Here is a 13,325-nt window from a genome sequence, read left to right on the forward strand (position 1 = left end):
GAGAATTTTCTCCAAGATGACTTCAGTACAAAAACTGGAACCCAAGTTGTAAAATGCTTTTGATAACACAGGAGACTCTGTGTTACAGGACTTCTTTTTCCTTGACTTTTCTTAGGGAAATAGTTAATTGAATGTGAGACTGAGCTCTAATACCACATAAAGTTACAAAGTGATCAACTTTGTGTTTGAATTAGTTCTTCCTCTCCATGGAGAAAAGTTATAAAAATTATGCCACAATGAAACGTGGCATGGGGTTTTTACATGTTTTAGGATTATTTTAGCATTAAAAAAATGAATATTTCATGTGAAAAATACTGAGCTCCCATGGTCTAGAAGTGCATACATAATTGGTTGCAATATTTGAAAAGGCAGCTTGTAAATACCAGAGTTGACAAAAAAATCTTTGGTGCTTTTGAACACTATACATAACAGTAGTCACACTGATATAGCTAACAAGCATTATTACTTTTATCACATTCCATACCATATAATGTATATCAGCCTGTGGAGAGCCTAAGCTTATTTTGCATGTATTATTTTATATATGGCATTTCAAATAAATTTTGCTTTACTTTCTGAAAGGTCATCAGCTAACGTTTCAATTTCTATCTCTGTGAACCTGAATTTATAAAATACATTTGCTTAGAGAACAACAGCCTAAAAACTTGACCAGGAAGTTTAATCACTCCTTTAAAAACATCATAGCAGAAAGCCTTAAACCTACATTCAGTGCTTATCCTCAGCAAGTTTGCTGATGACATGAAGCTTACCAGTGCCGTTGGTACAACAGAAGGATGGGATGCCATCCAGAGGGACCTGGACAAGCTTGAGAAGTGATACCACAAGAACCTCATGAAGTTCAACTAGTCCAAGTGCAAGGTGTTGCACCTGGGTCAGGGCAATCACAGATACAGATATGGACTGAGAGAGGAACTCACTGAGAGCTGCACTGCTGAGAAGGACATGGAGGTTATGGCAGACAAATGCTGGACATGAGTTGGCAGTGTGCCCCTGCAGCCCAGAAAACCCAACTGCACCCTGGGCTGCCTTCAAAGCAGCACGGGCAGCAGGGCAAGGGACAGGATTCTGCTGCTCTACTCTGCTCTCATGAGAGCCCACCTAGAGTGCTGCACCAAGCTCTGGAGCTCTTAGCACAGGATAAATGTGGATCTGTTGGAGCAAATTCAGAGGAGGGCAACAGATATGATCAAAGGGATGAAATTCTCTCCTATGGAGACAGGCTGAGAAGACTGTGAAAAGTGAAAGCTGTGAAAGTTCAGTGTGGAGAAAAGACAACTTAAGGGAGAGAGGTGATGCTTAAAAGGTGGCTTTTTACACAGTCAGTACTGATAGAACAAGGGGTAGCAATTTTAAACTAAAAGAAGGGAGAATTAAATTAGATGTAAGGAATACATTCTTTACTATGAGGGTGGTGGGGCACTGGGAAATGGTTGCCCAGAGGAGCTGTAGATGCCTTGTCTGTGGAACTGTTCATGGCCACATTGGGTGGGACTTTGAGCAACCTGGTCTAGGAGAACGTGTCCCTGCCCATTACAGGGGGCTGGAACTGGGTGGTCTTTCAGGTCCCTTCCAACAGAAACCATTCAATGATTCTCTAATAAAGGCTGTGAAGAGTTACTCATCTTAGAGTACCAGCTAATGGTAGACATAGTGCACATGCAAGATGGGGTGAGGCAGCTTACCTCTCCAGGTTTAGAGCTACCACATTTACATGCCTCTGATAATTCTGGCTTCCTTTGAGTTATCTTCAGAAGTGTTTTAATTTCCATAATTCATAGTAATATATTACCCAAAAAACCCTAAAAAGACACACAAAGGAAGAAATCTGCTCATCTATCCCCATTACTTCATTTTATCAATGAAAGGCCTTCTGTGTTTGAAATGGTTTTTTTTCAATAAAGACTTGTGATTCTTTGTATTTTGGGTTGATTCCACACTGTGTATTTGCATGCCAAAGTCCAAATGTAGATGCCTGTGTTACTTCTCACTGTCTGACTTAGCTGTCTTGCAGTGACCATACAGATGCAATGCAAGTTTGCATAAAGGTTTTCTGAAGTATTAATCTTAATGGTATTTGTTATTTCTCCCTCCACACAAATTGCTGTGATTTAAATGTATAAATATATGTAACTGTGGAAATACAAGCTTCACAGATTCTATTATGATTTCTTATTATAATGTCCTCTATTAAAGAATTCTTCAAAATACTTTATCTCAGCTTTCTATATTGTTAATAATGTCTGTGAGATTCTCCTCTTTGAAATATAGAATTGGTGGACTGTTTTCCTTTTAGAGAAGGTGCTATATTCTGTGTCATTCCTTTTGTATATTTGAGTTCTTGAAGGCTGAATTTAGTTGCAGTTTCAGTATGGTCATTAGATTTTTCCTGGGCACAGGCTGTCATCAACAGCTGCCTTCAGCAGCTTATTGCAGGTAAAACAAGGAAAACCAGGCTGGTTTTAACATAGGTGAGAGTGGGTTGTTGTTTTGTTGGTTTTTTGTTTTTTTCCATTTTCAGCTATATTTTTATGCACTTTCTTACTTCCTCTCACTGGAGTGTTTGGACAGAATATATTTCCATCTGTCTTAGGTAAATACTTCCAACTCCTTGATTTCTGTATGCTGTCAGCTGCAGGTTCTGCAGACCTTTCTGGTCTGTTCTGCCTCTCTCACCATTACCATCACCAGCTTAATGCAATGCCATCCAGTAAACAACTTGTAATCCAGGGTGGGGAAGGAGGAAAGTGTAGTTACATTAATTCATAGTATAAAAACCATTAGGGTTGTGAAAGCACACATTAGAGCCTTCCAGCACAGCTCAACTGACACTGCAAGGCCATGTAGTGCTTGCTGTAGTACTTGCACCCTGCCACAGCTCATAGTGTCACTGGCAGATCACTGACTTCTCACACCAGTGTTGATGAGCAGTGAAGCATGGAAGCCGGTAAAACTTTAGGAATCACTTCAGAAAAAGTGATAAAGATTGTGATTGAAATACATGTGCATACCTCAAAATTTCACTGTACAGAGACCCTGTTTTCTACTTTTCACCTCTGCTTCCATTGCCTTACACTGATGTATGATGTGTTGTCTCCCATCTGCCTGGCTGTTCTCAAGGTGCCTACGTTAGAATTCTACAACCTTGCCCATTGGCTAACCAGTGTGTCAGGGCTGCTTTCTCATTCCCTGCTACTTCTTTCATAAACTCCTTGCCTATACCATAAGCAGGATGTTCACAGTGTACATTCTGAGCCTTTCCTTGTTCACTGTCCTTGGAATCTGGAGGAAACAGTACCTGCTTGTTGCTGTTGGTTTCAAACCAGGAGTAAGGAGCTCAGGCTCTCACAATAGTAGTCTGCTGGATTTCAATTAAAGAGGGTCATTATTGCCTTTATTTTTTAACATCTTTTAGGGTCCTTTTCAACTTACTTCGCTATTTCTTTGAACTTCACAGATCTTTTCTTGACATCTCATTACCCTGGATTCTTTGCCTTCAATCATTGGCTTCAAGTGTTGGAAATCATAAATGGAGGGAGACGCACAGAGACATGTTTAGCATAGGCTGCTGCTCGTCATCCACGTCTCTGTGTTGCATCACTTTTTCTTGGGCTGGGTAAAGTGCTTATGATGCACATCTGGCATGCTGTTCGAGGAATTCCAAGTACCAGATGAATGCCAAGGCTGGAGCTGGCTACCACAGTATCATGTTGTTACATGTTTGTGAAACCAAAATTGCATTAATCTCTAATTGCAATAGCAAATGGAAATTTCTTGTTTAGGCCATTTTCCAGTGCTGCACAGTCTTGTTTTTCAGGTTTCTCCTTTCCATTAGAATGTTGTTCTTTAACTTTTCTTGACTCTGTGAATTTTCATGTTTATGAATGTTCATATTTTGAATGTTCTCTGTTCACATAAGCCTTTTAGCATTGATGTTCCTGATGTAACCATGGGTATTTGCAAATCAGCTATGCCTTAATATATTCTTGTGCTGTTTCTGAACTTCTTAGTGAAGTGAAAGCAAAGAGTGAATTCCTGTATGAGGCTCACAGAGGTATTTGTCATTGTTTTTTCTTTTTTTTTTTGTGGCCAAAAAATACCCACAAAACCACTTTTCACCAAATACTTCAAAGCTCAAACATACATGGGCTACGTATGTGTGAAATCTGCATGTGAGTCTTTATCTACCCTTTGTCATCCATTCTTTGAAACTGTACTTTTGTTGTTTGGGTTCTTGTAATGCCACTAGGCTTTACTTCATCTGTTCATATTCAGCATAATTTTGATTGTATCAGAATTAGTTATAGCTTTTAAGTAAAAAGGCTTTATTTATTCTTTAATGCACCTTGCTCAGATAATTTCACCAAATGTTCAGCCAGCAAATTATTACTGTTAGTCAGAATGTAAATCAGAGGCTGACGCACTTGCCTCATCAGCTTACAAATTAAGCAGTTAATCAATTTTGGTGTGATATTCCCCCATGGGGTTTGTGTTGCTGACTCACATATGCTCAATATCTTCTCCTTTCAACAACAAGCAGGAGTGCAAATGAAGCTTGCTCCCAGCTGAGCATTCGCTGGTCACGGCATTCCAAATCCATCAGTCGGTGTATCCTCCTGATAGATATTATTGTCTTATTGCTCCTGGTTACCTCTTTCCTGAGCAGTGCTTGAATACAAAACAGACAATTAGATATGCATACTTAAAAGCTAATAGTGAAGACAGTGCTACAGGGTTATTACGTATGTTATTGATGGGGTAAACTGAACACGGAAATCCTGCTTATGTCTAAATATTTCATACAGTATTATTGTTAAAAAGCAGATGTGTCTACATGATTTTTTTCCAATAGACTTGTGATATTAAGTTAGTTTCTAAGGAACTAATTTTACAATTCAAATCCTAAAGCAAGCTTGAGGGAGAAGAGGATAATTTGATAGATGAACAGAAGTTGAAATAATTTTTGAGGTCACAGAAATCTTGCTTACAATTTCCTCTGTTTATAGAATGATTAAGATAAATAAAAACAAGAATTTACTCCTCTGTTATCACTATAATATTTATTTTATTTCTGTTGTATTTTGGGATAGATGCCACTATTTCATAGTGCAAATGTCCATGCCTACATGTCCTTTTTTTTTTAAAGTGAATAGCTTTAAATTGTCTGACATATTTGTGCTATTTTTGATTTGCTAAGATTTTTTTTACTAAAAAACCAATTTTCTTTGCCTTTGAACAAAGTTTTATGAAATTGATTGATCTAAAATTTAATTGTAAGAGTCAGGCCTCGGCCATACTATATATACACTACATATTGAACCATTAAACTTTGCTTTTTTAGTATTGATTGTTAACTCTGTCCTTGTATAATTCCTCAACTCTGTCAAGAAAATCAAGTGTGGCATAGCCCAAGAGGGAGAGCCAAGCTTCCCTCTTCTCTCAATAATAAAAATGCTATATTTCTTCTGCTGTGGTTCTAGCATGCACTAAATTGGGAGTCCAGCCAGGCCTTATCAAGCATCTTATTATACATAATTGAGGTCAGGGTGTGGATTTGTTTGGGATTTTATTTAAAACAAGTCATCAGTTCCTCAAGGCTTCTGCAGGCATCCTGTCAGTTCCTTAGTATCTACACGTTATGGAAGTAAACAAGGAACTCAAAGTGAGCCACTGGAGAAAGAATCATGTGGTTACCACTTCGAGTAACTGGATTGGTTTGCAGCATGGAAGTGTTTAATCAGGTGGCTTATTCATCCTGTCCATTGTTAAAACCTCTCTGTGCCATGTTTGCTTGCCAATTAATGTCACTTAAATTTTCATACCTGCTACTGTCTAAATTAAAATCTTACTTGCAGCCCTTCTCTGCAAGGTATAGCTTTGAGCTCTTTGGTTGGTAGCATGTTCAACCTCTTTCTTTTTTAATTCCCTTTTCTCCCTCTCTGTACTTCCACTGTGCTTTAGAAATGTCACCCATTTCTTAGCTTGTGAAAGTGCACAAGTCTAGCCACAAGCAAAGTAACTGCAGAATGCAGAATGCTGTTGTCAAATCCACCTGCTGTGTCTTACTCCAGACAAATAATCCTGCGTTACCTCAGTCTATGACAGGATGGGGAAAAGCAAGGGATAATGGAAGGGTGAATTCCTGTAACTGCCTAAGGAATGCAGAAGAAATAATGATGCAGGAAACAAGTGGTACAGGGAGAAAATAAAGTTTCTGATGTTGGTTTGAGGATGGGAAGTTAAGCTTTCCTGTGATTATTTTTGTACTTACAGCTAGATGAATTCTCTCCAATTTCTCCATTCCCTGGTGATAAAGGTACTCCCCCACCAAAAAAAAAAAACACCAAACCCTTTTAGAAAGATTGGAGTGGAAATGCCTAATTTTTAATTTGCTTAACTAATGCTATTTTTCTGTGCAAAATTCGTGTTTTAGAATACAGTTTTTGGAATAATAGTGCAGGAAAGTCATAGAATGGTTTTGGCTGGAAGGAAAAAGGACACCTAATCCAACCTCTGCTGCAGTAGGCAGGGACACCTTTGACTAGAGCAGGTTGCTTGGAGAACCAGTTGTGCTTTCAGAGGTGAAGGAACAGTGAAGTAGTGACATTATCACTTGTGCTGAGTCCTGAAGTTTGGCTTTGAATTGTCTTCAATTAAACAGCACTACGTGCACAGTGGCATGCACACAGTGTTTCTGGTAACCATCAAATCTTCCTGAAGCAATTCTGAATCTGAAATCTGAAAATGCTTACAAAAACTGTATTTTCCCCCCACTCTATTCTTCCTGTTTGCAGACTTTCAGGTCTGAAAACACCTAATTTTCTCAATAGATTTAGCTAGGGGATTTATCTTCTAATCTGTATGAAATATGAGCTGGTTTTTATTTTTGTTGTTGGTGGTGGTGGTTTTTTTGGGGTTTTTTTGTTTTTTTTTTTTTACTTTTTAGGAATAGTAAGAATAATTGGAGATGTTTCTCCAAATTCTGAGATTAGCCAAAGAGAAGCAAAGGGGAGGAAGGAATGTGTGGGTAAACAAGGAAGAGTTTGAGACGAGCACAGAAGTTTATTTTTTTTCCTCTAAATCTAGAAGCTGGATAATGCTTGCTTTTCCTCAGTAATGTTTTTTAACTCCCCAATGTTTTCATCTGCAGTGTACGGGTCTTATTTTCATTGTCTTGATCACTTTGCTAGAAGTCCTGCATAACTGGCACATAACTGTCCATTTTTCCACAGTTTAATCTAACTGAAAGATGGGAAAAATTAAGTACCATGAAATGTGCATTTTGGGTAGACCAGGTAGGTGAAGCTTCCCAAACTTGAGACCTCTAGACCTGAAAAGTATCTAAAGTGAAAGCCTACATATAGAAGTGTTCACCTGATTTTGCAAATGGACATGCATTGTGTATTACAATATTAGTTAGTTGCAATTTATAATATTCTAGGTTTATTCTTTGTGCCTTCTTGAGAAGAATGGTGTTGCAATATTCTTTTTGGGACTGCCTCAGTTTATCTCCATAGAGATATCAAAAAGCAGAAATCTCATTTTTCTCTTACAACATGCTGGTCATGTTTGTCCTCTAACCTTGAAAATGCAGTGTGCAGTACAAACAACAGAAGTAATGGAGACATATGCTCCACCTTAGTTTGTTAATCTACCAAAAGCAGTTGTGAGTTCACATTTTATTTGAGGTACACCAGCCTCTCCTCTTGCCATGTAGCCACTTTCCAGCCTGGGGAAGCCTTCCAGCCACAGAAGAAATGTATGTTCAAAACTCCTGAAAGCAGTTTGACAACTTTAGTACCATAACAGTCAGAGAAAATTCACATCCAAGAACCTTTCAGAATATCCTGAGCTCTTAGAGCTTCACCTTTTCCTATCCTTTCACATTCAGGGTCTTGACTATCACCTTAATTTTCTGAAAAGAGAAGGGATTATTAAGAGATAGAATTAATATTTCTACTCTGATAACTGCAGTGTGGTTTAGTGTCTGTTGCATTCTGTACATTTCCTTTTGTTCCCAGAGAAGCTGATATTTCTGCATAGCCTTCTGATGACTGATGTCAATTCAAACTCTACAAGGTTGTACCTTTACCAAAGCCAAATGTTGCTGCAAGCTCTCTCAGGGGACACTAATCCTGACATTCAGCTGGCAAAATCTCTGTTTTTCTTGGAATCACCCTTCTTGCCTGGAGAACATATTAGAGGAATATTCTTCTCTTTGAAAAAATGGAGATGTATCTTATTCTAGTCAATGGGGCCTGAACAGAAATCTGGCTGACTTGCTGCTATGTGCTCCATTTGGTCTGAGTTGAATTGCTCTCTAAGCTTCATGGATGTAACCTCAAAATATATATAGTCCTCATCTTATTCTGAGTGGGAATGTTGCCCAGAGTGAAGAGATGAATTAATGTTCAGGGAATGCCAATTAAAAAAATTGTCCACTTTTGACTGAATATTGTTTCTCTGTGCACAGTCTTTTTTGTATGTTTGTGAATTTAGGAACAGTAGAATTTTATAGAAATGCTGTCACTAGTTTTTTTCAGAGATGTGATGTGAGATTAGATCTTTGGTCTGGCAATATATTTATGTGTTAGTTGGATGGTTTGGTTCTGATAACTTTGGAAACAGTGAATGTTGTTATGTCCAGACAGAAAAACAAGAATAATTTAAGTAACTTTGAGGGATTTTTGTAGATGTAACAATCAAGACTAAACCTTTATTTCTGTAACTGCACTAAGGCTTCTTTTTGCAAATCTATAGCTGAAACATTACTATTCATACATAAAAGGGAATTTATAATGTTGCAGAATACTACCAGTTTATAATACTTGATTCTGTCTAGTCATTGTTTAGTGACAGCAATTCTGGTGATCAAATTGGAATAAACACACTTCTGTAGACTTTATGATCTTGTGAGTTTGGAGGCTAGATTATAAGATCTTGGGTGTTTGCCTCTGTATTCTGCAGCTTTATAAAGTAAGCATAATTTATGTCTAATCTGTGCTTTTTCCTCAGTTTTAATACATGAGGGGCTTATGTTAGATCACATTGGAAAGAAAATATTGATAAGACCTACAACAGGAAATAGATCTCTAAAGAAAAATTTTTGATCTGAAGCAGAATTTTGTTTCAGAACATGCCAGATGTTTAGCTCTGTAAGAGAAGTGTCCTGAACAGATGTGAAACCTTAGTGTTCATGAGTCAGCAGTTGCCTGTTCCTCTGCTGTTTAAGGACAGCAGTGTTGATGGTGGTGTGGAGAAGAGCAATTAGAGTGGTGGGTGATGGAGCAACTACCCTGAGGAGAGATTAAGAAGGCTGAGACTCCTGAAAGAGTGTAGGAGGCTGGGGGCTTGAGTGTTTGTAAAAGCAGGAAGGTATTAGATAAGTTAAATTCATTAGCTATTCACCAGAACTTGTAAAACTTGATCTATCAGGCATCACTGTAACTAGCAGATTAACTTAAAATAGAGCACATATTTCTTTAGGTAGGAGGTGAACTGCTGCTGGTGCAGGAGTTCTGATGGCAGAATATTAGCAGATTTGAAAAAGCATTAGACAAATCTGTATGTAATAAATCTATAAATAAATAGTGACAGGAACAACTAAGGATGTGTCTCAAACACCCTGGTTGTTACCAGTGTGAATTCTGAACACATGCAAGAGAAAAAGATTGCATAAAAGAACCAGCCTTGTGTGTTTTATTAAATGGTGTCTTCAGTTAAAACTGTCAGGAACAAAATGTGGATCTGATTTGCTAGTGTTTGTTTGGTTTACTTTTTACTTGTAAAGAACCACTTTTCCCATACAAATGATACTCTTTGTTTCATATGAGATATCCTAAATGACTGTAATGTATCTTTCATGTTTTACAGTGAACAACCCTATACCTTCAAACCTGAAGTCAGAAGCTAAAAAGGCAGCTAAAATACTACGAGAATTTACAGAAATAACTTCCAGAAATGGACCAGATAAAATCATACCACGTGAGTAAAGAAAACACTTTGATTCAGCTAAAACTTTCAGTGCTCCCTGTGTTCCAGTCATGCTGTCTTTACCAATTCCCTGTTTCCACTGACCACAACTTAGAGATGAATGAAAATTTCAGGCACCAAAACTTCTTTGAAATATTTTGGAAGTAAAGGGTTTCAGTGTGCTGTATTCTTGGCAGATGTTACTTACTGGAGAGATCTTTTGAATGTTTATTGTTACAAGGTACCTGCACTGGAAGGTTTCCCCCTGGGATGGATGAGCTGTCTCATCCTCAACCCTATAAATGTATGTTCTTCAGAGAGAACCTGGAATAGTAGTTTTAGCTCTTGAATATCTGTGTTGGTTACAATTAGCTAGATGAAAGTAAGTTGAAGCAAAGAAATCAGGATGATCTTCCTTTTGATACTGGTTCAGGACTCCTATTTGCTGCTATCATCTTTATTTTTGCAGTTGTTTCTCCTAGTGTTTTCCTCCACCTGGTGTTGCTGGTTGTGGTTTTGAATCCTTAACTGTTATGTTCTGTTATTGCAGAATAAGATTTGCAGGATGACGATGCATCAGTATTTGCCATAAACACTGTCTAATAATACAAAGTTGTTAGGCTGCTCTGTGTTGCTGTGATTGAAATTTGGACTCTTCCAAAAATTTGTGGAGACGTGGTTGTCAGGTACTCACTGCCTGTTTTCTGTTTATCTTGCCAAAGGTACTCACACACAAAGTGTGTGGCACTAAACAAACAAATTCTATACCAGCTGATCAGGACAGGTGAAGCAGCTGTGGGAGTGCATAGACTGTTACAAGCTAATGTGACCTGCAGCTAGGTTTGCAGTTCTTGTGGTGGAAGTGTCATTGTGAGTTCAACTCTTTGTGCAGCTTTCTTTAAGCTTTTGCTTCGATTATTTTTGTGCTCATATTTGTTGAATGTTTTGTTTCCCCCTTCTCTTAGAACTTCTCTTACAGTGTCTTGAATAAATGATTTTGCTGTTTCAGCTCATGTAATAGCTAAAGCCAAAGGCCTTGCAGTTTTGTCTGTTATCAAGGCTGGATTTTTGGTGACTGCTCGAGGTGGAAGTGGAATTGTATTAGCTCGACTTTCTAATGGAGGTAAGTGGATATTTTCCTTCATGAGAGAATTAAAAGAGAGAAAAATATATTTTTTCATTGTTCTTTTCACAACATAAAACAGGAGATGTGTGATGAGTCAGGCAAGTAGGTGACAGGTGACAATGGTGTGAAAGCTGTTTTCAAATCTTTGTACCTTTGTTTGACCAAATGTAAATGTATCAGTATCTTTGTGGAAAAGAATGAAATGTAAAAGTATATAGTATAAAATTCATTAGAAAAAATGATTATATCTGATTATTAAGAAGTTTATGATAAATTATTTGTAACAAGGAATTGTTTTGATTGTGAGGGCTTGTATTTCTTAAATCCTTTCCTGTAGCATGAAGCATTATAGTTATGATTCTATTGTAGTGGTTTTGAGCATAGTTTTAAATAGAATAATTTTTAGCATTCTTAATTGTAAAAATAAAATTAGTATTTCTTGTAATATATGTAAAAATTCGATAAATTTATCTTGTCTTACATGACAGCCTGGTCTGCTCCCTCTGCAATAGGAATTGCTGGTCTTGGTGGTGGATTTGAAATTGGAATTGAGGTATGGTTTGGCATTTGAAATACTTGTTGGTAACTTTTTTTGCAAGAAATTAAAATACATCGAAAAAGATCTAAATGTTAGTGAGATAGTAGAATCTATTTTTATGTACAAAATATTACTATGAAATCCATTTATGCAAGACAAACAAAAGAGGGATTTTTAATCCCACCAGTGAAATTATTAAAGACATTTAGATGAAAAAAAGTGACATGACACTAATTTCCTTGATTTATCACTTCTAGCAGACTGAATTTATCACTTACAGAGAGCTTCCTGTCAGTGTTCACATATAAGACAATTGAAATTAATTGAAAAAACATCCTATAATTAATGCTTTGTCAAATGCTTTACTAAAGAGCACAGGGACTCCATCTGGCAAGAAACAGTGTAAAGAATGGAAGTTGGAGTGAAATGGACTTCACTTAATGTTACTGTACTTCCCACATTTCCCACTCACACTTGTGGTTACTGACATGACCCTTCAGTTAGAAACACCAAAACTGGTGATGCCTCTTCTGAAGTAATACCAGTTCCAGCTAGCAGAAATGCTTAGGTAATGAACTCCCAACATATTCAGAGAAACCCGGAGGAGCTGAGCCCTGACAGCCTTCTGCCTCTGCTTCCCACTTCTTCTTCCTCTCAGCTCCTTCACACTTGTATGTTTTCATCTTTCCTCTGCTTCCCCACTCTAGCCTTCAGACTTTTTCTTCTCTTTGTTTAGCTTCTGTTCTGCTGATTCCCAAAGAAAATCAGAGTAGCAATACACTGCCAACAAGACCTCTTGCAATGGGCATTCAGCTCTTGAGATGAATCTATGTATAGCTGATCTGGGTGATCCATGCCAGCCCTCAGTACATCTACAGCTATCCCTGTCCTGGCAGCCAGTCAGCCAGCACTCACATATTAAGCAACAGATCAAATTTTTTATTCTCTCCTCATTTGTTCACTGTGTGATCTCAGGCATTATTGCATGCACTTTTTAGAGGATGATGTGAATACAAAATCATTAATTTTTATAAGGGATTTTCATTGGTTCTCATTACTACAGGATCTGAATGCATTTTAAAGTGTTCAGTTTGAACCCCAGAGCTTATCTTGTTGTGGGATTTGTTTGTTTTTTTCTTTTAAGCCTCTTCATGTGTTTCGATTAATCTGTGAAAATTCTATGAAAATCTTCATCCCCACCTGCTATTTTATATTATATAGACATTTCCTATTGATACTGAATCAAATAATTTCAACACAGAAACTATTTGTGAGAGAGGTTTTTCTCTGAGTAATGCTGTGCCCTTCATTTGAAATTTTAGACAGCTTAAAAAATGTTGTTTCCTTACTGCCATTATTATAACACAATCTTTTTTATTTCTTCTAGAAAATATATGTTATTCAGAAGTACCTTGTGTGACTTAGGAGCCCAGAGTCCCATTTCAGCATTCTTCTAGTCCTATATGAACTTAGATGTTTAAGAAACTAGGTGAAATTTATTCCTGTAGGAGAGATTATAGTTGATACAGTTGTAGTGATACTTATGGATGTTTTTAACAAACAAGAAGGAGATCATGCTTCAGAAGTCACAGTGACTTGGTATCACAGTGATTTCAAATCTTTAATTTAGATAAAATTCATATAAATTATTTCCTTGAAGGCTTTCTTGTT

At 37.4% G+C, this 13,325-nt stretch overlaps 1 protein-coding gene across 3 annotated transcripts in view; it reads left to right on the forward strand.

The window, feature by feature from the left end:
• The window catches only part of SH3YL1 (SH3 and SYLF domain containing 1), a 45,094-nt gene that overhangs the window by 3,204 nt on the left and 28,565 nt on the right, over positions 1–13,325 (forward strand). For 2 of the 3 annotated variants that reach the window (XM_079325676.1, XM_079325677.1), the window contains exons 2-4: positions 9,892–10,002; positions 11,000–11,113; positions 11,605–11,669. In XM_079325676.1, coding sequence (XP_079181802.1) covers positions 9,892–10,002; positions 11,000–11,113; positions 11,605–11,669 — 290 coding nt within the window. Of the gene's footprint in view, positions 1–9,891; positions 10,003–10,999; positions 11,114–11,183; positions 11,215–11,604; positions 11,670–13,325 lie in introns of those variants that run through there. The other variant, XM_079325678.1, reaches the window with a different exon arrangement.

Source organism: Erithacus rubecula (assembly GCF_903797595.1).
Source record: "Erithacus rubecula genome assembly, chromosome: 2".
NCBI classification, from domain to species: domain Eukaryota; kingdom Metazoa; phylum Chordata; class Aves; order Passeriformes; family Muscicapidae; genus Erithacus; species Erithacus rubecula.